At 39.7% G+C, this 23,444-nt stretch overlaps 1 protein-coding gene across 1 annotated transcript; it reads right to left on the bottom strand.

The window, feature by feature from the left end:
• Nucleotides 1-21,383: 21,383 nt before the first annotated feature.
• TEX47 (testis expressed 47) lies at nt 21,384-22,142 on the bottom strand. The gene has a single exon (XM_075557356.1). The coding sequence runs from the start codon at nt 22,140-22,142 to the stop codon at nt 21,384-21,386; it is 759 nt and encodes a 252-aa protein (XP_075413471.1).
• Between the last annotated feature and the right edge of the window lie 1,302 nt (nt 22,143-23,444).

Below are 23,444 nucleotides of genomic sequence, written 5' to 3'. Positions count from 1 at the left end.
GAGTTTCTATGAATTTGTTTCTCTAGTCTACGCTGTGTGACTATAGCTGCCACGTGGTTGTATCAGTGGAGAGGCACACGGCAGTGATAGGAAGGTGCTCAGGTGAGTACCGTGTGAGTACCAGTAGGTCGTGGGCTGTGTTTCCGCTGACATGGTACAGTACCCTAAGTAAACATCTTTAACAGCAGGCATGGGTGAGTGGCTCTCCTAGAAATTATCCCTCAAAGCATGTGTGGATAGGAAAATAATGCATTTATTTCAATTAAGTGTTTTATGAAAGCTCGGAACATTCTTTCAACTGCAGCGACATTTGCCACTTGTACCACGAGTCAAACGTGTTAGTGGCAAACAGATAATTACTTCCTTTTCTATGTGGTGAAAAAAACACAAGGATTATTGAAATCATTTCATAATATAAAGCAATCTGGAACACATTTGTGAATGATGTCCTGTATTAAGGAGAAAGTTCAAGGTAAGGGGTTTCTTTGTGTCTTGTGTTTATGAAGTTCTCTCACCCCAAATTTGACTCAGTAGTCTTGTGGCTAATGTGGAAAAACCTTCCCCACCTTGATATTTTTGCATGTGGTTTGTGCTTTGCAAAAGGCTACAGAAAGCAACATTTAATACTATGTAGTTTTAGAGGGAAGAATACAGGAGATACATGGTCTTGGTTTCACCAGATGGAAAAGGAAAAGCGTGGGCAACATGTAGTTTTTATTAGGTTTCTAGGTTGTCACCAACTGGTTGCTTGGAAAATGTACTCGAGCACTCGAGGCTGTAGCTCTATAACTACAGGATCACCATGAGCCAGGCATTGATTGGAAGGCAGTGAGTTTGATGTAAACATCCTGCTAGTCTCTGCTTTGAGCCAAGATCCAGCTGATGTCAATAATGGATTCCCTTGTTCCTCATCTTCTTTTGAATCCAGCCTAAGCTTCTGGCAGCTCCCTATCAATGTACTGCTGCAACCATTTTTGGATGATCTTCAGCAAAATTGTATTTGCTTATATTATTAATGATATTGTTCTATAATTTGTGAATTCTGTTAGGTCACTTTTTGGGGGATATTGGTACAAATTTGAATCTCTTCCAATGAGTTGTCCAAGTAACTGCCCACCAAATGTCTTGACATAGTTGAGTGAGTGCTTCCAGTGCTTCCTCGGCTTGTGGAAGGAAACATTTCAGTTGGTGCACCATTCATTCTTGGAACTTTGTTTTTGGCTCATGTGTTCGGTGCAGCGTGGCCATGCTACCTCTTGAATGGTTGAATGCCCAATAGTTCTTTTTAGTACAATGACTTACCAAACGATGGGTAACCTTGAGCCACCTGGGAGTCCCAGAACACTCCATTGTGCTCCGGGGTAAGCTGTTCTTAGAGGTTCCACATGAGGCCGTTGTGCAAGCAGAACAAGGGAATACTACATGGCTTAAAATCAAGAAAGGTGTGTGTCACAGTTGCATGCTCTGACCATGTTTATTCAATCTGTTTACTGGAAAAGTCATCAGAGAACTGGATTGTTTGGAGAATTCAGTATCAGCATTGGAGAAAGGCTTATTAATTACCCGTTATGCAGATGACACAACCATGCTTGCTCTGAGTGAGGAGCACTTGCTGATGAAGATCAAGAATTTCAACATTCAGTGTGGATTACAACTCAATGTAAAGAAAGCTAGAATCTTCACAACTGGACAAACAGGTAGCATCATGATAAAGGAGACAAACTGACATCATCGAGGATTTCACGTCCCTTGTATCTATAAGCAATGCTGACGGGAGCAGCAGTCGGGAAACCAAACGATGCATTGCATGGAGAACTCTGCTGCACAAGACCTCTCCCAAGTGTTACAAAGCAAAGATGTTGCCTTGAGGATGAACTGTGCCTGACCCAAGCCATGATAGTTTCAATTGCCTCATGTGCATATGAAAGTTGTATGTTGAATAAGGAAGACCAAGAAAGAAAAGTACATGTGAATTTTTGTGTTGGTAAGGAAGATACTATGGACTTCCAAAAGAACAATAAATCTGTCTTTAAAGAAGTACAACCAGAATGTTATTTAGAAGCAAGGGCGTTCAGATTTTGTCTCACATACTTTGGGCATGTTCTCAGGAGAGACCAGTGCCTGGACAAGGCCATCATGCTTGGTGAAGTAGAAGGTCAGAGAAAATGAGGAAGCTCTTACATGAGATGGACTGACACTGGCTCTAACAATGGACTAAAACATAAGAGTAATCGTAGGGGGCGCAGGACTGGGCAGTGCTTCGTTGGTTGTACATAGGGTTGCTATGCGTTGCACCAATGTGATGGCATCTATGGGGAGGGTATGGTTGATGTCTCCACTGGGAAGGGAGAGAAGAATCAGACCTCATTCCAGTGCACCAAGCCTGGAGGGCAGCATCCCGGCTTGGAGCAGCAGATTAACAGAGAGCTCTGTGGGGCTAGCTCCAATCCCAGCAACCTTGACCCCCTCCCCAGGAGAAGGCACTATAGAGGACAGCATGGAAGATACAGCCTGGAAGAGAGGTGGGTCTGCCCAGACCACAGGGTTGAAGGTAAGAGGGCGAGAGAGGGAGAGAACGAGAGAGCAAGAAAGAGAGAGAGAAATCGTATGCTGGCCCACCAAGTCTCAAGGACTGCATTCCTATACAGAGAGGACCATGAGGCTGGTCCCACCGCAAGACATGACATCCCCTCACTGACCCACAGTGCTACCTGGGACAGCACTGGAGACACAGTGTGGAAATTATGCCCAGTCGGAGCCCTCCACAGCGGGGTGAAACATGTTGGGGCACAGCAGAGTAGCAAGGGGAGTAAAGCAATGAAGTCTTTAAATCCCCAAACAGACTTCTGACTCAGAGGCAGAGTTTGGCACCTCATCAGGCCCAATTGAAAAACATTCCTAAGGGACAGCAGACAGACCTAGGCTTTTGTTTATTTTTATGTGTATCTATATAAGATAGGCAGGATTCTTTATAATCCTGAGGAGAAAAAAATGGGACTGATGGTTCCAGGGGGAAATGGGAGAGGAGAGGTGAGGGTAATGGGAGGGGGTATTAAACAAACCCAGGACAAGGGAACAAGAGGTTTAAATAAATGGTGAGGAAGTCATAGAATGCCTGGTGGGGTATGATCAAGTGCAGTGCAGCCGAGAGGAATTACTGAGAGCTGAATCAAGGTACAATATGATAGTGGGACAGAAAGAAAGTAAAAGGAACTAGAGGAAAGAACTAGGAAGCAAACAGCATTTATAGAGGTATAAATACTGGCATGGACATATGTAAATATATTTATATATAATGATAAGGATATAGGTCTATGTACATATATTTCTATGTTAAATATTAAAGTAGCAGACAGACATTGGGCCTCTACTCAAGTCCTCCCTCAAGGCAAAAACACTTTGTTCTAATAACCTGGCATTGTGTGATGCTCATCTTTGCAACACTATCACTAAAGACAAAATGGATGAACAAGTTAATGTGGTGAAGAAAGATGATGGTGCCCAGCTATTACAAGATATAGAGTCTGGAGTTAAACAAGATTACAAGATTTAGAGGCTTGAAGTTAAACAAGCTGCCACCTAGCAGGGAAGCAACAAAGCTCACGTGGAAGAAGCACACCAGCCTGTGTGATCACAATGTATTGAGAGGATAAGATATCAGGCATCAGAAGACCCAAAACAAACAATCATATTGATGTAAACGAGGTGAGTCAGAGTGAAGACCCAAAGCCCATCTGTAGACAATTGGACATCCCCGCACAGAAGGGTCACAAAAAAGGGACCTGTCAGCCAGGGTGCAGTATCACATCCATGAAACAACATTCCTCTAGTTCTTTAATGCTTCATTCCCCCACTATCGTGACCCCAGTTCTACCTTACCAATCCGAGTACACAGGAGCATACACACTGGTACAGATAAGAACTCTGGACACACAGAATCCAGGACAGACAACCCCCTCAGGAACAGTAATGTGGGTAGGGATGCCATGTGGCTCTGGGGAAGGTGGAGGGAGAAGAGGAGAAAGCAGGGAACCGATTACAAGGATCAGCACATAACGACCCACCACCAGGGGGACGCACAACAGAAACATGAGTGAGTGGAGACAGCTGACGGTATAGGATGGAAATCATTTATAAATTATCAAGGGTTCATGAGGGTGGGAGGGTAGGAAATAGAGGGAAAAAGAAGGCCTGATACCAAGGGCTCAAGCAGATAGAAAATTTTTGATGGCAACTATGTACAAATGTGCTTGATGCAATTGATGTAGGGCTTCTTATAAGAGCGGTACGAGCCCCAATAATATGATTTTAAGTGATATAAATAATAGGCTATAGTTTATAGTTTCCATTGCAATGACTGAATGGTTTTATTCTGATTGCTGTAAGAAGGGGCTTAAAATATTTGCAGACACATGGAAGTAAATGTTAATACAAAATTTCCATGAGAGTTCTGAAACCCTCTGGTTTGAGATGTACAGGTAACCGATTGCCACTGAGTCAGTTCCAAGTCATAGAGCACTGTCCCCCCACTCACCAGAAAGGGGGAAATCTCACTTCCAACTTACAGAGCCCGTAGAGACGGGAGTAGAACTAACTCCAAGAATGTCCATGACTACATCTTTATAAGGGCAGGAAACCTCATCTTCCTCCCACACAAGGGCTGGTGGTGACCTGGTGGCTTGCAACCCTATCCATAGCCCTCTACACCACACAGACTTCTGGCAACATCGTAGGACAAGGGCTATACATCTTTTCTTTTTTTACATTTTATTAGGGGCTCATACAACTCTTATCACAATCCATACATATACATACATCAATTGTATAAAGCACATCTGCACATTCCTTGCCCCAATCATTCTCAAAGCATTTGCTCTCTTTTTGGAAACCTACTACTATGTTGTTCTGTGGTTTTGAACTGTGGACCATTCAGTTAGGAGGTAAGTGTTTTAACCACTGTACCTCCAGGGCTCTTTATCCAAACATCCAATCAATAATGAATAAAGAATATTTGCCCTGACCACTGTGCTCTTTTAAAGAATTGTCTATATTTGGTCAGTTTTGACAACAGCAATTCCAAAAACTGACTACAAGCTGTTTTAAGGTAAGTAATCCTTTGAATTGTTCTTCAAAAGTGTCCTGCATGTCCACAAGTTATTTTTCAAAGTCAATTTGGGGTGGGTTTCCATGGTAATATCCCAGCAATAAGCTGGGATATAAAGTCTGCATATTATTTTTTCTTTCTTGGAACATTTATGACTCTCTAGTCAGGGAATTCTCCATTTTCCAAATTATGTTAAATAACTTTCAGTCACCTTCTGTGATTGGCTTAATAATGATCTTGTTTTAAGTTTCTTCCAGAGATTAGTTCAATTATATATTGAAATAAATATTTATTGACTACTCATTATTGTCCAGAACTCTCAGAATGGTACACATAGTCCCTTGGGGTTTTTTAAAGTACAAGACAATTTCTTTGCTGTTGGAAACTGGATAGCAGTTTCCCCCCTCAGGCCCTAATTGAATGTTTAGTATCACACAAGATGACAATCCATTACTGAAAACCAGAACAAACTAACGGTGTTCCCCTTAGTTAAAAATTGATTCTTACAAGAACCTGTAAGTTTCCTGCCATGGACAAACTTTTGGAAACAATGTACATATTCTATTTTCGTACCATTCCTCACACTTCAATCTACTGCAGTTCTCTCCTGTCTCTCCTATGTCCTCTACCAATCCTTTTTCCAAGGCCTCAGTGACCTACTTGTCATGAAATCCACTTTTCAGTTCTTTTCTTACAGGATCTTTAGGAAGTATGATCGAGCTCACTTTTCGGGCTTGTGGCTAGGAGTGCTCTTTGTTTGGGTTGTGTGTATGTTGCTTCACTTGGCTTACAGGACACCACTCTTATCTGAGTTAATTTTTCGGTACTGAAACTTTTAATAAGGAACACTATGTTTGTTAGATTTCCTTATAGATTTCTATTCTCCCCTTCCCTCCAGCGGAGCATTGTTCCCCAATCCCTTGGCTCTCTCCCTTGTTTATTTCTCAGATGCCTGCAACTCAACATGCTCCAAATGAAAAAATCTCATCTCGCAGCCAGCACGATCTCCACCTGCCTCCAAGATTCCGTGTCTCCAGGGATCACCACCTGGCAGGGGTTTAGTCTGGGGCACTTTGCTCTAGTCCACATTTTCTACTTTCTATCAAATTCAGAGATAGGTGCCCTATGGATACTCTGCCACATTTCCCTATTTGCATTACCATTATCTTTCCAAGGGCTTCTAGTACCTCTTTCCACGCTCACTCCAATATCTTCCTCACCGGTGTGTGTGTTCAGAGTATAGTTATCCAGTTCCTTTTACTCCAATCCCTTTCCCCTCATTCAAAGTTTCCTTCTCGGATATATATTCTATCATGGCATTTCTCTGATTAAAACCCAGTGGTGTCCCATTTCCCTTGAGATAAAGTCAGAGCACTGCAGTTTTCAGTGGCTCCGTAACCTGGCCCCTGACTAATTATCTAGCCTCCGCTTCCATGAATTCCCATTTTGTATTTCAGTTCCTGCCTTGTTGGACTTATTTCAGTTCTTCCAATACACTGTGACTCTTTTGCTTTTAGGCTTTTGAGTGTCTCTCTGCTAGGGTATCTACCCTGCTGGGAACACTCTCCTCTTCTTTCTTATTTCCTGTTTGTAGAACTGCTAATCACTCACATAAATTCCAATGTCTTGCTTCTCTCCAAAGAATGACCTAATCTTCTAAACTAGATAGGGTTAGAAAATCATTCCAACTCGTCTTTCTGGCGTCATAACAATTATTTTAATTTTATGTGTTTGGAGGAGGCAGAAACTGTAAAATAAAAGTTATGCACATTTCCCCCCATGACTGCATTCAACCTCGAACCTGACAAAGTGCCTGGCAGGGTTCTCCAGTTCCTACATGTGGATGCCGAAACGAAGAGAGTATTTTGTCCAGCAAAGAAGCCCAGCACCTGTTGTCTTCTGCTGTTGACTGAGAGAAGCAATAGCCATGCCACTGCAAACTTGTGCCAAAGGACACCTTTCTGGGCAAATTTTCCAGGCAAACCAAATAGATGACATGCCAGTGATTGAGCACATGACTGGCTAGGGTGTCCTTTCTTTCTGTCTTACTCAGATTCTTCCATACACTTAATGCTTGAATTAATGTTTTGATGGGCTTTTATTTTTGAGAGGGGGTGAATTTTGGTCCATAAATGCTACTGATTTTACTTTCACCTCCACCAGATGTAGATACAAGATTATAGTAGCTACAGTTGCTACCAGTTTTAGAGCAGTCTTTCGGACTTTTGCTTTTAACTTCAGACATCCAACTTCTTTTAGCTCTGTTTGCCACATATTTGTTTACTTACGTCTACAGGCACACATTTTGTTCTCAGGCTTTTTAACAAAGTATGAGATTTAATATGTGATTTTTACCTCCTTTAAAGGTATCAATAATGCAAATAACAAAGGAAAATGGTTGACCATCATGTAACTTTAATTGAAGGCATGGATATTTCTCTATAAGTGTGGGGATTTTTGTGTTTCCTACTCTGGGAATGGAATCATCTTGCAGGAAACTCTTGAATCCTAATATGAGATATATGACATTGTTCTTTCCCTCATAATCTATGCCTGTGTATCAGCTCTATTCAAATATGTCCCTTTGATCCACTTACAGTCGTTACTCTAGTTCAAGCAGCTTTACTCTCCTGCCAGAAGAGTTCTAGCTCACTAAGGAATGACTCCACCCAACCTTGTCCCCTTCTAGTCTCGCCTCTCCCAATCGCCCAGTGAATCTGATTATACTCTGCTTAAAAAAAAGAAAAGAAAAGCAAGGCATAATCAGATGCTTCTCTTTGGGCTTTGAAAACAAACAAGCAAATTGAAAACGCCTCAGTCTGCACTGTCTCTCCTCCCTCCATAACACTGGGGCTACCACACTTGCTGTGTGGGTGCCCTGCTCTAAAACCGAGTGTTCGTTCGTCTCAGTTACTCTCCCATCTTTGCACAGTCAGTGCTTTCTGAGAAAATATCGCTCCTCTGATGCGGTGGGGTAGGCATCTATTCAGGCCTCGCTGTTGGCTAATGTTGAGCTGATTCTGATGCACAACAACCCATACGGCAGCCGTAGGTGGTCACCACAGGGTTTTTTATTCGTGTCAGAAGCTGACGGAAGCAGAGAAGTACGTCGTTTCACCACTGGGTCAGTATGACCCACCAAGATTTCAGGTAGCAGCAGCTAACCCCCATCAGAGCTCCTAGTTCACATCTTATGCTTCTGATTTTAATAAAAGAAATACCATAATTTATTCTTAGACTTCCTGGTTGTCTGAGACTCCCCAGGGTGCCTATGTACGCACATGTAGGGTGATCGTTCAATGGCTTTATGGTTCCTACAACATGAGTGCTACCAGAGTCCCGGGAAGGAATCAGCAACTTGTTCAAGGGCCTGTGACGCATTTGTAGTGGTTATGTTTAAGTATAAACCAACCCGATATCAGCTGAAGCACCTAATGTTACCACAAAAACTTTAAAAAATCAAAGTGCATTATTGACCGGGGAGAGACATGTGATGGGAGACATGAGTGAGGTGATCAATATAGACAGAATGCAATCTAATAAAACCTAAATATGTTACAACGCTCAAATTTCCTTATCCATACTTGAGGATTTTACATTTAATGCCATATTGCCTAGCTTTCTCCATCCCAGCTCACTTCCATGAATTAGTCCTAAAAATAAGAAATGAAGACTATGTGATTAAAATGGCATCCATTTTACACATTTTCAATAACCTAAACTGAGATAAATTTATTTATTAGACTTTTCAAGCCTACATCTTAAGAATAGTCCAGTGTGCTCAGTGAAACAAAAATTTGAAGAACATACAGGAAACGTAAAAGATATTGCTAGTAGCTTGCTTAGATGCTTCAAAAGACAGAGCATTTCTATTAGAATGAAATGAGAATAAGCTCCTATGCGTAGTTTAGAAAGCAGTGATATATAAATGTAAAATTATAACAAGCTCAATTTCTTCACTCTCAGAATGTATTCCTGCTGTCTCCTAATCTGAATGCAAGTAGTCATTATGTGTGTAAAGATACAGACCTTGAATAACAGTGCAACCCTTATATTTGGACTGTTTCCATCTTAGAGAACTCGAGGGACATTGGCCAAACCACAATCACAAAAGAGTAACTTAAAAAATTTAGATGGCGCAATAATTTATGTGAAAGCAAAATGAACCTTTAAACAGATTACAGTTATTTTTAACTCTTCTTTTTGCTAAAATACATTAAAGATACAACATCAAAAGTGGAATGTGTTCACAAATTTCTGATGGAGAGACCAGTGCACAAGCAAACAGCGAGGCTGGATAGTTACTAGAATGTGGTTGGATGCCACCTGTGTGGATACAGCAAAGAATCACTCAAGCTTGCTTTGAAAATCAAGTCAGGCATCAGAGAAGACATAAAATTAGACTAATGTATAGACTTTTTTAGTTAGGTGAAAAATCATGTTAAAAGAAAAGAGCGTGAGGGAATAAAGTGTGAGGAAAGAGAATGGTTAGTATGAGGCAGGTGGGCACTTATGTAAGCCAGGGAAGTGCTTGTAGGTACGTGATGTGAGTGCTAGACTGCCATCAGACAGTTTGGCAGTTCAATCCTACTCCGAGATGCCTCCGACGAGAGGAGTGGTCGTCTGCTTCCAAATAGTCACAGCTTGGAAAACTCTATGCCCCACTCCAGTCTGTGCCCACGGATTCTCCGAGTCATCACAGACTGGTAACTTTTGTATTTGAGAAATTGAGACCCAAGAATGTAAAGAAACAAATGTGATTTTACAGATTTTCTCTGTAGCTGAAGAGCCAGGCTCTTGTGCAGCAATTTCCCTTTATATTTTATTTGAATTTACTGTTAACCAGGAAGAGAAGAAGATGCAAGATTAGATTGGAGTGCAGTAGATCCCGAAGGAGGTCACTGAAGCGTAATCAGATGTTAGAAATATTTACTGTGGAAAATGGGTAGAGCTTGGATTGGTTGGCTTTCCATGGTAAAAAGAAAGAAAATTAGGTTGATAACCCTGTCTCTCACTTTAGAAATATAGAAATAGAGTTTGCAAGAAGCGGTGCAGTTTGAAAGAAGAGTTGTGGAATAATGTATTCCATTCAGAGTGTGTGGGGCTAATGGTGCTTCCGGCGTTCCACTGGAACTTCTGTGGAGACTGGAGCATGTGAGGGACTTATTGAGCAGTGTGGGCAAAAGTTAGAATGGAATCCAAACTGTAGACAAAAGTTTGAATCTAATCCACACTCCTCCCAGGACTGCCACACGCCCCATTGTTCACATCTCTGGCTACCTTTTCAACTTCGTTCTCCTCTCCACACTGGCCTTCTTTTTCCCCACAAAGATGCCGCGCTTGCTCCTCCATCAGGACCTTTGCTTTTCCTGTTCTCTCACTGGAACATCGCACTTGGCCCCACGCCCTCCTGACATGGGTGGCATTTTTCTCATGCACGTGTCAGTTCAGAGCCACTTCCTCTGAGAAGCTTTCTCAGATCACCAAATTTAAATAGAACTTAGTAGTTCGATTTTTTAAAATAACATGAACAAAAACTTCCTCAAATCACCTTATCTCTTTGTTTATTTCTTCTGTTTCTACGTCTATGAAACCTAAAAACCCACTGCTAGTGTTGATTCCAACTTCAAAGTGAACCTGTACAGGCTGTGATTACAGCAGCAGTCAGCCTCAGCCTTCCCCCTCAAAGCAATCTGCGGGCTTACCAGTCTACTGTCCAGTGCTGCTTTTATCATCTAGAGCAGCGCTTCTCAACCTGGGGTTCCCAACGCCTTTGGGGATTGAACGACCCTTTCACAGGGGTTTCCCAATTCATAACAGTAGCAAAATTGCAGTTAGGAAGTAGTAACAAAAAATAATTTTATATTTGGGGCGTCACCACAACATGAGGAACTGTATTAAAGGGTTGTGGCATTAGGAAGGTTGAGAACCATTGACTTACAGTACATCCTATTTGATAGATGGGACCTATTATTATGATGACTTTCTGACTATTGTATCTATGGTGCCTAACTAGTAATTCTACAAATTGTTGTACAGTAAATATTTGATCAGTGAGCAACTGAAAATATATGTTTGAAATCATCACTTCATACCTGAGAGTTGAGATCCTGGGCATGGATTGGGTAGGAAAGCATTCAGCAAGAATGAGCAGGATGCCCAACTTAGTGGTTACTTATGATTGAATATATTTAACTTAACGAAACTGTATGAAACACATTTAAACTTCTGCCTTTATATGGACATGCTAGCCCCAAATAGTTTATTGGAGCTAGAGGCCAACACAATTTACAATGTATCATATAAAAAATAAAATACATGAAAGTTTATCATTCAACAAAATAAGAAAAGTAAGAGTGTTTTTTCTATATATAACAATACCTTATTAGGTCACCTAATTAAAGAAACACAAAACAAAACTTGAGATAACTAAAAACTTCCCTTAACCAAATTTAAAGTGTTAAAATAATAAGCAGTGAGTTGATGGGAATAATTTGCTTAAAATTATTCCCTTTTAAGAGAATCACATTTTGAGTAATTAAAGTGGTGAAGTAGAAGGAGAGTGCTAACGTTAACAACACTCATTTCTACTGGAGCCGAAAAACCCTGTGATTTTCGGTCTCTCAGGATTTATCTTCAAAGTAACTAAAAAGGCAGGTATCTGAAAGGCACCATCTGGCTTGTTTTTTTATTCTCTTAAATTCAGTGTGTAGTATTTATTTTACAAATCTTACCACAAGGGGGAGCAGTCTTGTTCTACATTGCCATGTTAGTCACATGAAAAATCTGAACGTGCTTTGCAACTTGAAGCTGGTGAGGTACTATCTCATTTTCATTATCGCATGGAAGAATTCTATGGTTAGAGTTGTGATTTTGTGCTGCTAAAGGGATGGAAAGGTTCAGACAAGATATAAAAAGGTTAAGAAAACACCCCCAAGCTAGCTATTGAGGCTCACAGAGCTAAATATAAAGGAAAAAGGGAAGTCATGAGAGCTGAAGAGATGTTATCAACAGGCAGCTCCGTAAGACAAATTAAATTTTTATAATGAAATGTGCTAACATCTGGAGTTAGAAAACCAAGAGAATATGACATGACTCAAGCTGAAAGAAATAAAGAAAAAAATGGGCAAACTATTTAACAATGCAGGAAGCATCCAAAGAAAATGGAAGTAATACAAAGAAATACTGTACCCCAAAGAATTAGTTGAGATTTAACCATTTCAGGAAATAGAATATAATTAAGAACAAGTGGTAGGGAAGGAAGAAGTCCAATTTGACTGACAGTGTGGGAATGAAAACGATCCAGGAATTGGTTGGAATACCAATAGAAATGTTTCAGCAATTGAATGCAGTACCGGAGGCAGCTACTTATCAATGCCCCCAAATTTGGAAGACATCAAGGCCAACCTCTTGGATGAAATCCATATTCATATTCATTCCAAAGAAAGGTGATCCATCAGGATATGGATAATGATATTGATATTATCAAACAATATCATTAATATCACACAAGTAAAATTTTGTTGAAGATAATTCAAAAACATTTGCAGTAGTACGTTGAAAGGGATCTTCCTAATATCAGCTGGATCTTGTCTGAAAGTAGAGAAAATAGCAAATATTCAGAAAGATATTTATCTGTGTTTTATTGACTATGTGATGGTATTAGACTCTGTGGATCATAGCAGATTATGGGTAAGATTGTTAAGATTGGGAATTCCAGAACATGTCATTGTGCCTATGTGAAGCCTGCACCGTGAGCAAGACACAGTTGAAACAGAACAAAGGGACATCCTGTGGTTTAAAATTAGGAAAGGTGTTAGTCATGGTTGTATCCATCCGTACGCTGAGCAAGTGATCTGAGAAGCTGGCTTATATGATAAATGAGGCATCAGGTTTGAAGGAAGACTCATTATAAACCAAGATGAAATATTAGAATCATCAGATCTGTATCTCTGTACCAGAGAGACTGGGTAGGTTCAAGCCATCTGCCTCTTGTGCTTAATCATTACACCTTCTAGTGATGTTTCTGTGAAGATTACCATTGCTGTCCTGGCCTGGGATGCCATAGAGCATCACTTTTGTTAAACACTTATGGTCAAGGCAATTGCAAGATCTGCCTGATTTAAAGAGAAGAGATTTAGAATCCACCGCTCAATAGGAAAAATGTAATGTTCATATTGTAAGATGAACACATAAGATCTCTCTCTCTCTCTCTCTCTCTCTCTCTCTCTCTCTCTCTCTCTCTCACACACACACACACACACACACACACACACACACACACACATACATTCACTTGAGTTTTCAATCATTTTTGGAAAAATGGAAACAAAACATCTTGAATTTTCCCATAATACTAAGTTCACTAGTGTGTTTGCAAAACCATTTGGATTGTGGTGAAGAAGGTTAAAAGCACCATAGTATGGTCAGACTGGTCCTTAGAAGCAAGGATAGCAAGAATTTATCTCACATACTGTGAGCATGAAGTACATCATGCTTGGGGACTTGGACAGGCAGGGAAAATGGGAAGGCCTTCAAAAAGATGGGTGCATAGTGGCTTCAACAATGGGCTCAAACATAAGAACTATTGTTAAGATGACGCTGGACTGTGCTGTGTTTCAGTCTCCTCTTCACAGGGTCACTATGGGTCACAACCAACAGAGTGGGATGTAGCAACCATAACTACGTTTGAAAAATCTGATGTGCCAGAACATATGTATACATATATATGCAATAATATATAGGATATGTACTGTGGTAGTTACATAATCTGGTGTCAATTCAAGGATTTAGAGGGTGGCATCTAGTTAGTCTGTCAGTCAAATCGCAGCTTTATGACCTCATTTGGAGGCACTACGGAGATAAATAGCTCATTGGAGGCGGGACACATGCCCACTCCCTGGGAGACATTGCAGCTGACAAGACACCTGGAGCTATGCTAGTGCTCTGAGCTGGAGGAGCCACGTGGAGACCCTGCCAGCAATGAGATGCTTACAAAGCCGCTGGACCCACACAACTTCCCACCCACTGGCCTGTAATCTTCCTGCATTCAGCATCACTGCATGTGTTTCATGAGTCTGAAGAGAAATTTATAGATTGGTATTGGACATATGGGCTAATATCAGACTTATCAACTTGATCTGCACTAGACTGGAAAGTTTTCTTAATGTGCAATTACTCTTTATATAATGCTCTTTCTTATACACATATGCGTTTTTTGAATTTGTTTCTCTAGTCCACCCAAAGTAACAAATATATCTATATCTCTGTCTATATGGAAAAAGGTCACTACATAGCTTTCAGAATGCTGTTTAGCAAAAAAAAAAAATTATCCCAATAAAGGGATTTCTATTTGATACACCAAGTATATGCTATTTTGTATTTTCTTTTGGTTTACATGTTGCTGTGGTACTAGAAATTTGGTCACAGGTAATTCAAATTCCAGGAGGATGACCCAGGGTGGACAGATTTTAACAGAGTCACTAGAGTAAGACAAACTATGAAGAAGGGTTTGGAGATATATTACTACTAAAGTTGTCTTTTGGCAATTTTATGAATAGCATTGGGAAATTGTCTGAGATATTGTCAAAGATGAGTACTACCATTGGAAGGCACTCAAAATAACATTGGAGAAAATTGCCTCCTCAGAGTTCTTATTAGCGATGTAGATGGAATAAGACTTTTGTGGCTTTTTTCCCCCTGATATGACAATATGAAGAAATTCCTGTAGACTTCTATAAAAATCAAATGACACAGGAAGTATGAATCTACAAAATTGGAAGTCATCAAAAATGACATGAATTGCATAAAAATTGATACCAAGGCATTAGTGATTTGAAATGGACTGGTGCTGGCCATTTTATATTGGACAATTAAATTGCCCACTATTCTGGGAATGACAAATGGAAGAGGAAGGGTTACCCATTCATCAGCACCTCCCCCAAACAAAACAAAAACAAACAAACATTTCAAGATCTAGCCTACAGTACAATGAAGAAATTTAAGATGCTTTTATTACTAATTCTGCAGCCTCAAATGTATCAAGCATGTAGTGAAAAGCTTTGATAACTATGTTGACTGGAACATAAAATACTTGTTGTTGTTAGGTGCCATGGAGTCGGTTCAACCTGTATCGACCCTACACACAACAGAATGGAACATGGCACGGTCTTGTGCCTTTCTTCCAATTGGTCCTATGCCTGATCCCACTGTTGCAGCCACTGTGTCAATCCATCATGATGAGGGCCTTTCTCATTTTCCCTGCCTTCCACTTTCCCAGCTTTCCCAGGCATGATGTCCTTTTCCAGGGACTGGTCTCTACTGGCAACATGTCCAAAATATGTACACTTCCCATCCTTGCCCCTAAACCAGAGTCGTCTGGCTGCACATGCTCCATGATAAATCGATTTATTCTTTTGGCAGTTCATGCTATTTTTTACTATTCTTCTCCAGCACATAATTCAAATGCATCTTCTTTATTCAGTGTCAAACTTTCACATGTATAGTAGACAATGAAAAATCTCATGATTTGGGTCAGGTACCCCTTAGTCCTCGCAGTGATACCCTTCATTTTCAATACTCTAATGAAGTATTTCAACCGATTCGTGCATCTTTGTTCTCTTGACTGCTACCTGTATGACTGATTGTAGTTTCAAGCAAGACAAAATCCTTGACAGTTTCAACCTTTTCTTCAATTATTATGTTACCTATTTATCCTGTTGTGAGGATTTTGGTCTTCTGTGGACTGAGTCATAATTTATACAGAAGATTAACCTCCTTGATCTTCATCAGCAAGGGCTTCAAGTTCTTTTCGCTTTCAGCAGGCAATGTTGTGTCACCTGCATATTGTGGGTTGTTAATGAGTCTTCCCACAACTCTATTGTCACATTCTTCATATAACTCAGTTTCATTGATGATTTGTTCAGCGTACACGTTGAATAAGTATGGTGAGAGGATACAACCCTGATGCATACTTTTCCCGATTTTAAACCATGCAGTATTTCCTTGTTCTGTTTGTACAACTGCCTCTTGATCCATGTACAAGTTCTTCATAAGCACAATGAAGTGCTCTGGAATTTTTCACATTCTTTTCAATGTTTTCCATCGTTTATTGTTATCCACCCAGTCAAATACCTTTGCATAGTCAATAATACACAAGTAAACATCTTTCTGGTATTCTTTGCTTTCAGTCAGGATCCATCTGACATCAGCAATAATGACATCCCTTGTTCCATGTCCTCTTCTGAATCCAGCCTGAACCCCTGGTACCTCCCTGCCAGTGTACCGTCGCCACCTTTGTTGGATGATCTTCAGCAAAGTTTTACTTGCATGTGATATCAATTATATTGTTCTATAGTTTGAACATTCTTTTGGGTTACCTTTCTTTGGAAGGGCCACAAATGTGGAACCCTTCCAGGCAGTTGGCCAAGTAGCTGTCTTTCCAATTTCTTGACATGGACAAGTGAGTGCTTTCAGTCCTTCATCAGCTTGTTGAAGCATTTCAATTGGCAGTCAGCCTTGTTTGGGGCTGATGTTTTCAGTGCCGCTTGAACTTCCTCCTTCAGCTCTCTTGGTTCTTGCTCATATACTACCTCCTAAAATGGTGGAATGTGGACTAGTTCTTTTTGGAAGGGTGACTCTGTATTGTTTCTATCTTCTTTTAATGATTCATGCATCATTCAGTGTTTTGCCCATAGAATCTTTCAAGATTGCAGTTGAGGCTTGATTGTTTTCTTCAGTTCTTTCCGTTTAAGCTATGCTGAGAATGTTCTTCCTCTGTGTTTTCTAACTCAAGGCCTTTGCACATTTCCATCTAATATTTTACTCTGTTGTCTAGAGCTGCTTTTTAAAATTTTCAGTTCAGGTCTTTAACTTCATGATTGCTTCCATTTGCTCTCCATTTTCACTGCGACTCTACATTTAGAGAAAATTCCAGCGTTCTTCTGACATCCTCTTTTCTCTGTTTCTTCTATCCTGTCTTTTAAATGATCTTTTGCTTTCTTCATAATTGTTTGTTCCAAATAATCAGTAGTTGGAGAATATCACCTCAGTAATAGAAACTATGCAAGAAATTGAATGACAAAATTTGGCAAGACCAACACTCTATTCCTTGAAAATGCCTTTTGTCAAACATTGATAGACCTCACCATATGGAATACACATAGATCAAATAGGCCAGTCTTGGGGAGAGATTATTAGGAAGCTTAATATCATCAGTTGTGGGGGGAGGCCAGATGCTCCCAGAGGGTGATCAATTGCCAGAGGATATGGCAGGCCCCACTCCCTGCTGTTAAAGACAATAGACACCTGCAGTCATCTACTTGGTTCCAGAAGGTGGGGTTTACACCCTACTGATAATGGTTCCTATGGAGATCTAGGGAATAGGTGAAAGATAAGCCTCCATCCCAAACCTAGGATCTGCCCATCCTTTCACATGTATAACCCAAATCCCTCTTCTTCCTGTTGCGTGTATATCCCCAGACAACCCCCCTCTCATTACTGTATTACCTGTCGGACAGCCCCTTCCAGTGATGTATGTCCTCACCTGTAATTAGGGGGCTTGCACATCCCCAGAGAATATAAAAGGCCTGGGCTAGCATTAAATCTCTCTCTCCCTTCATGTGGACCATCAGTGGGGCTGAGGTGAGGATGCTACTATGAATCGTGTCCGACTCCATTTATTTCAATACTTCACTTCTATCTCTCATGCTCTCTATAACTTTACTATGATCTTTACTTATCGCCATACAATTGAACCTACCGGACCTGTATTGAAGTGTTAGGGGCTGGCTTCCCCTGACAATCAGTCAGAACAAGGCCAGGGGCAATTCCAGTACAGACCATCAGTTGTTCATATTCAAGTTCAAGTCGAAACTGAAGAAATCCATGAGAGTGAAACATTCCCTTGAGTATATTCTCCCAAATTTAGAGACCTTCTCAAGGATAGATTCTATGTTTTTACTACTAATGACAGAAGACCATATAAGGTGTGTAATGACATTGGGATCACCATACATTAGGAAATCAAGGGTCATTAAAAACCATGAAGTAGGGACCAAGATGGATGCCTGAAGAGGCTTTGAAACTTGTTCTTGTCAGTAGACCAGCTGAAGTGAATGTGTGAGATGATGGAGTAAAAGAGAACAGAGGATTTAAAAGGGAGTCTCAAGAAGAAAAAGCAAAATATCAAAATGAAATGTATAAAGACCTCGAATTAGAAAATTTCTAAAGTTGAAAATACTGGAGAAAATAATTAAGCTTTCAGTTACAGTGTCAAAAGATTATAAAGGGCAGTAATTGAAAGATAGAAGAAACAGGTATGTAAAATGGAAGGAACCCCCAGAATCATAGTACCAAAACTAATTGGTCAATATTCAATCATTGAAGGAGGAAGCATATGATCAAGAACTGATGATATTGAACGACCAAACCTAAGTTATGCTGAAAACAATATTGAAAAACAAGGCTCCAGAAACTGAACAAATATCAATTGCAATTGTTCAACAAATGAATGTAATACTGGAAGGGCTCACATGTCTAAACCCAGAAATTTCAAAGACAGCTACCCGAAAAACCAACAATACAAGATATATATTTGTACCATTTCAAAAAAAGGGACCCAACAGAATTCAGAAATCATTGAAGTATATCATTGGTAGCTCACACAAGCAAACTGTTATTGAAGGTAATTTTTAATAGGGTTGCATCAGTACATGCATCAGAAATTCAAGATTCATGAAAAGGACATAAAATAAAGGATATCATTGCTGATGCCAGATGGATCTTGGGGAAGAATCAAGAATGCAGAAAGATGTTTCCTTGTGTTTTATTGACTATGCAAATGATTTGACTATGTGGATCCTAACTAATTGTGGGTAACATTGTCAGACATTGGAATTTCAAAACAATTAATTGTGGTAATTCAGAATCTATAAATAAACCAAGAAACAGTTGTTTAAGACAAAGAAAGGAGTGATGAGTGATTTAAAACAGGAAACATATACATCAGTGTTGTGTCCTTTCACCATACTTAATCTGAATGCAGAACAAATAATCCAAGAAGCTGGTTCAGGAAAAAACAAACAAAAAAACATGACATCAGGAAATCATCAGGATGGAAAGCAGCTCATTAACAATGTGCGATATGCAAATGATGCCACCTTATTTGCAAAAAAGCAAATAGGAATGGAAATACTTGTTGAAGAAGATCAAACATGCAGCCTTCAATATAAATTACACCTCAACATAAAGTTGTAAGTCTTTCTCAATCTCTTTTATTACTTTTTAAAAAAACTTTTATTGGCACTTCATCCACATATCACACATTTCACTAGTTCAGTCATATCAAGAGGAGCTTTATAGTCATTACCATAATCACATTTAGAACCTTTTCTTCTTGTTGTGCTCATTATTATTCATGTAAGCATGTTTTTCAATTGTGGTAAAACTATACATAAGAAAACATTCTCCGATTCAATAACTTCTACATGTACAATTCCATGCCATTGGTAATACTCATGTTTTACAACCATTATGATATCCCTCCCAAAATTGCCCCCTAAGCAAAAACGCATCTACAGTAACTATAGGTCAATTTTCATTTCTTTCTTTTCTTAGTAGTTTTCTTGATAGAATCTTCACATATCATACACTTCCATAATGGCTTAAAAACAATTGCGCATACATTATCACAATCCATTCTGATGCTGCCTCCTCCTTCCAGTGTTCAGATTGCTCCTCATTCCCCACCTTCCCAATAAATCATTGTATCAGTTACTGTCTCTATGCGCCCAAGACTGTGCTTCATAAACTGGGAAATTTTACAGAAACAAACACAAAACCAAAATGAAATGGAGAGAAGAAAACAGTTATAATAATATAAAGATTAAAATTACAAAGAGTAAGAAAGAAAAGACCATCAAGAGTATTTAAAGAAACAGAGAAGAAATTTGTTTTCAATTCTGGATTGTTTATCCCACCTATCTTATTTAGATAGACATGCAGAAACAATAATTAGCACCAAAAAAAAAGGCAGAGCAATACCAAACAACAAAAGAAAACAAACAACAAAAAAGAGAGAAAAGCCTATAAATAGTTCCAGGTCTGTTTATTGACCTTCAGGAGTGTTTTATGGTTGAGTCTGAGGGGGCGCCACGCCCTGGCCCCAAACTCTATTTTTGGTGTTCCCAGGGACTTTGCCCCCTTACGGCTCTGTTTCAGCATTTCACCCCAGTGTGGTGGGCTCATGCTGGGCACAATTCTGCACTGTGCCTCCAGTGTTGTCTCTCATAGCGATATGGGTTTTGTCTCCTGGTGGGGCTGGTCCTATGGTCCTCTCTGTGCATTGGGTGCTCAGAGCAGGAATATCGTCCTGGGGCTTGCTGGGCCAGGTGTGTTCCACTCTCTCTCCTTCCCTCCTTCCTTTCCTGTGTGCTCTGATCAGACACTCCCCTCTCCCTGTGCTGTAGATTCAGTGCTCTCCTCTGAAGTGAAGTCTTATGTGGGGTGGTGTCCACATAGTTGGGCTTGTTGACAGCCCACAGACCTCTCTATTGGTTCCCTGCTTCATGCGGGTATGTTGGATTCATGTCTTGGCACATAGGGTTGGAATCTGATGTGGTCCCTCTCCCTCTCCTGTGGAGATATAAACACCCTTCCCTTGGGTGGGTTAGTGCCCTGTTCTCCTGATACCCATGTCTCTTTTTTTGCTCTATCTTTTCCGCTCCTTTTTAGTTGGCTGCCATATGTATCCCTGGATTGGGTCTGGCCCCTGCCATAGTGCCTGGACCTCACCCCCAAAATGTATGTGTATAGTAGCTTTCCCCCTATCCGTTTTGCATTTTTAAGCTTACCTCAGTGACCTCATGCTGTACTTGTCCTTTTGTGCTTGACTTACTTTGCTTAGCATAATTTCCTCGAATTCTTCCCTTGCGGCAACGTGCTTCACGCATTCATCACTGCTTTTTAGGGATGTGTAGTACTCCTATATGAGAATTTATTAAACCCCGTTTTCTACTAAAATAATGTATCTGGGTACTTTAGAAAGTTTTTGGAAATGGCATTAAAAGATAATGAATTTTTCCATCAACTGTTTGAAATTCTTTCATATTATACCATGAGTGAATAAATAAATTTGTAAATTTACTCAAAACTTCACCATGCTCTATAAAATTACCTTTGTGCATATTGCTGTGTTCTGTGCCTTTATTTAAAGATAAGAAAACGTAACATTTATTTTCATATGTAACAAATTCCTTAAGTGATAGGACTACATCACCTTTCACACATAGAAATGTGTAGGAGCTGGCCATACTACTTCAGAATCCAGAGTGATGTGTATGGGGTTATCATACATTTTTATGAATGTTTCTGGGTCCAGAAATTCTTCAGCTTTACCCAAGCACTTTAATATTTGTTCTGGGATTAATAGTTCAGGTGCAATTTGGTGCAAGTTATCACTTGGTCCTTTAGCGCCCACTTTAACAGACTTAAACAGGTGGAGTCCTAGTTTATGAATCTGGGTGAGAAATTCTGTGATGACCTCTTCTATGGACTGTGACTGGGTCACATCATCGAGATACATCACCGGCACATTTATTACTGAGACATGCCATTGCATAAAGAGCCGCGATGGGATGTTATGAGACATGACTATGATTTTCAATCCTTGGATTAAAAATTCACTTTCACTCTTTTCATGGTCAAGATAATCTAAAAGAATTCGGAAAAGTGTACCACTGGACGACTCCAGGATATGAAGAATGGAAGTGGGATATATGAGCAGTAATCCTGTCACCGTTTCTCCCAGGTGATGCTTCGATATTACCTGGAACACGTTTTCATAGTAATCAGCAATGTCCTTTTTTTCTGTATGTGCTTGTATATTGCCAATTAGAAACATCCTGTTCATGAGGAATTTCTTTAGTTGCAGTCTTTGCTTTTCCTCCAGAACGTGTAAAAAGTTGCTGCGTGGAACCTGGGGCAGCAAGGTGGATTCCAATGGCGGCTTTTTGGCGGTCTTTTGGCCGCGGTGGTCCATGGAGGACACTGCGAGACCTGTTGCCTCCTGTCGATTCCAGGTGTCAGCTTCTCACAGTGCTGATATCATCCCGGTGTTGCTTCAGAGAGGAATGCAGTTTTTTTTTTTCTTGTTTCTGACAAAAAACAAAACAAACCAGTTTGACAAATCCCATACTGAGTTAAAAAAAAACAACTAACTACTTAGAAATGAAACAATGTTAAAACATGATTCAAATGATAACTTTTTTTTGCTTTTTAAATTTTAATAGTAATCATATCTTAGGGTGGGGGTGGGGCAGCTCTCCAAAATGTCTGTGAGGGAAAAAGAGAATTTTCCAGATTAGTGAACATATTCACTGTTTTTGTGATTATTTCCTCCTTTAATCTGTAGTATTTTTTCTTTCTCTAGCTTCTACATATACAACTTTTGTGGAAAAATTCCATTCTTGTTTAATTGCATTTTTACATTAATTCTTTAATATCTCCTTCTAAGTACAAGATATATCTATGTATTCTTTATGAAAATACCTATGAAGTGTATAATTCTGAGTGTTGTCAGTAGGGACATAGGAATATTACTGCGGACAGTTCTGATAGCACAGTAGACTATCATTTCATTTATGTATTAATTATAGATTGTTCTTAATTTTCTAAATTAGTAACTTAAAATTCTTATAATAATGTCTAATTTCTTTTATAAATTTAACTGATCCATTAAAAATCTGCAGATCACTACAGCCTAATATGTGTTTATTTAACCTTTATTCATAAAGGTAGTAGTGCTTCTTAGGTAATAATAGTAAACTTAAAAAACAAACAAACAAATTTTTGTTTTTTTTCTCCTAGAAACAATTCTCAGAAATGCTTCTTCTTTCTTCTTCCTTTCTTTCCCCCCTTTCCCCTTATAGGGTTCAAATGATATAGTTATTTTAAACTTACTCTTTTTATGATTCTATTTTTTTTACTTCAGTTCAACTTAACATTTCATTTTTTTTCTTCAGGTACATCTTTTATGTAGCAATCCCTCCTAACGCCCCAGTTGACCTCCACCCCTCTTCTAACTGCCTGTGTTCTTTTCTAATTTCTGTGGTGCAGAGTCAGTTGGAATGTCAGCTGCCTTAAAGGGCCAGAGTACACTTGCAATTCTCAACTTCTTGATTGAATCACTGTGTTTTAACAAACACCTCAGAATTATGGTATAGGAGTGAGTCCTTCCCCTGACCCCTCAATGGCACATTTTCAGTTGGACATACTTGTAAATCTTACAGATGGTTGACATGGAAAACTCCCTTGACATACTTTGGGGTGGTTTTTTTTTCCC

The sequence above is a fragment of the Tenrec ecaudatus genome, chromosome 9, assembly GCF_050624435.1.
Source record: "Tenrec ecaudatus isolate mTenEca1 chromosome 9, mTenEca1.hap1, whole genome shotgun sequence".
Lineage (NCBI taxonomy): Eukaryota > Metazoa > Chordata > Mammalia > Afrosoricida > Tenrecidae > Tenrec > Tenrec ecaudatus.
Note: the sequence above shows the minus strand (reverse complement) of the source record. Positions and strands in the feature narration are given on the sequence as shown.

Excerpts from the sequence above, each read along its gene's own strand:
- TEX47 (XM_075557356.1), bottom strand. The coding sequence starts at position 22,142 with ATGGACCACCGCGGCCAAAAGACCGCCAAAAAGCCGCCATTGGAATCC.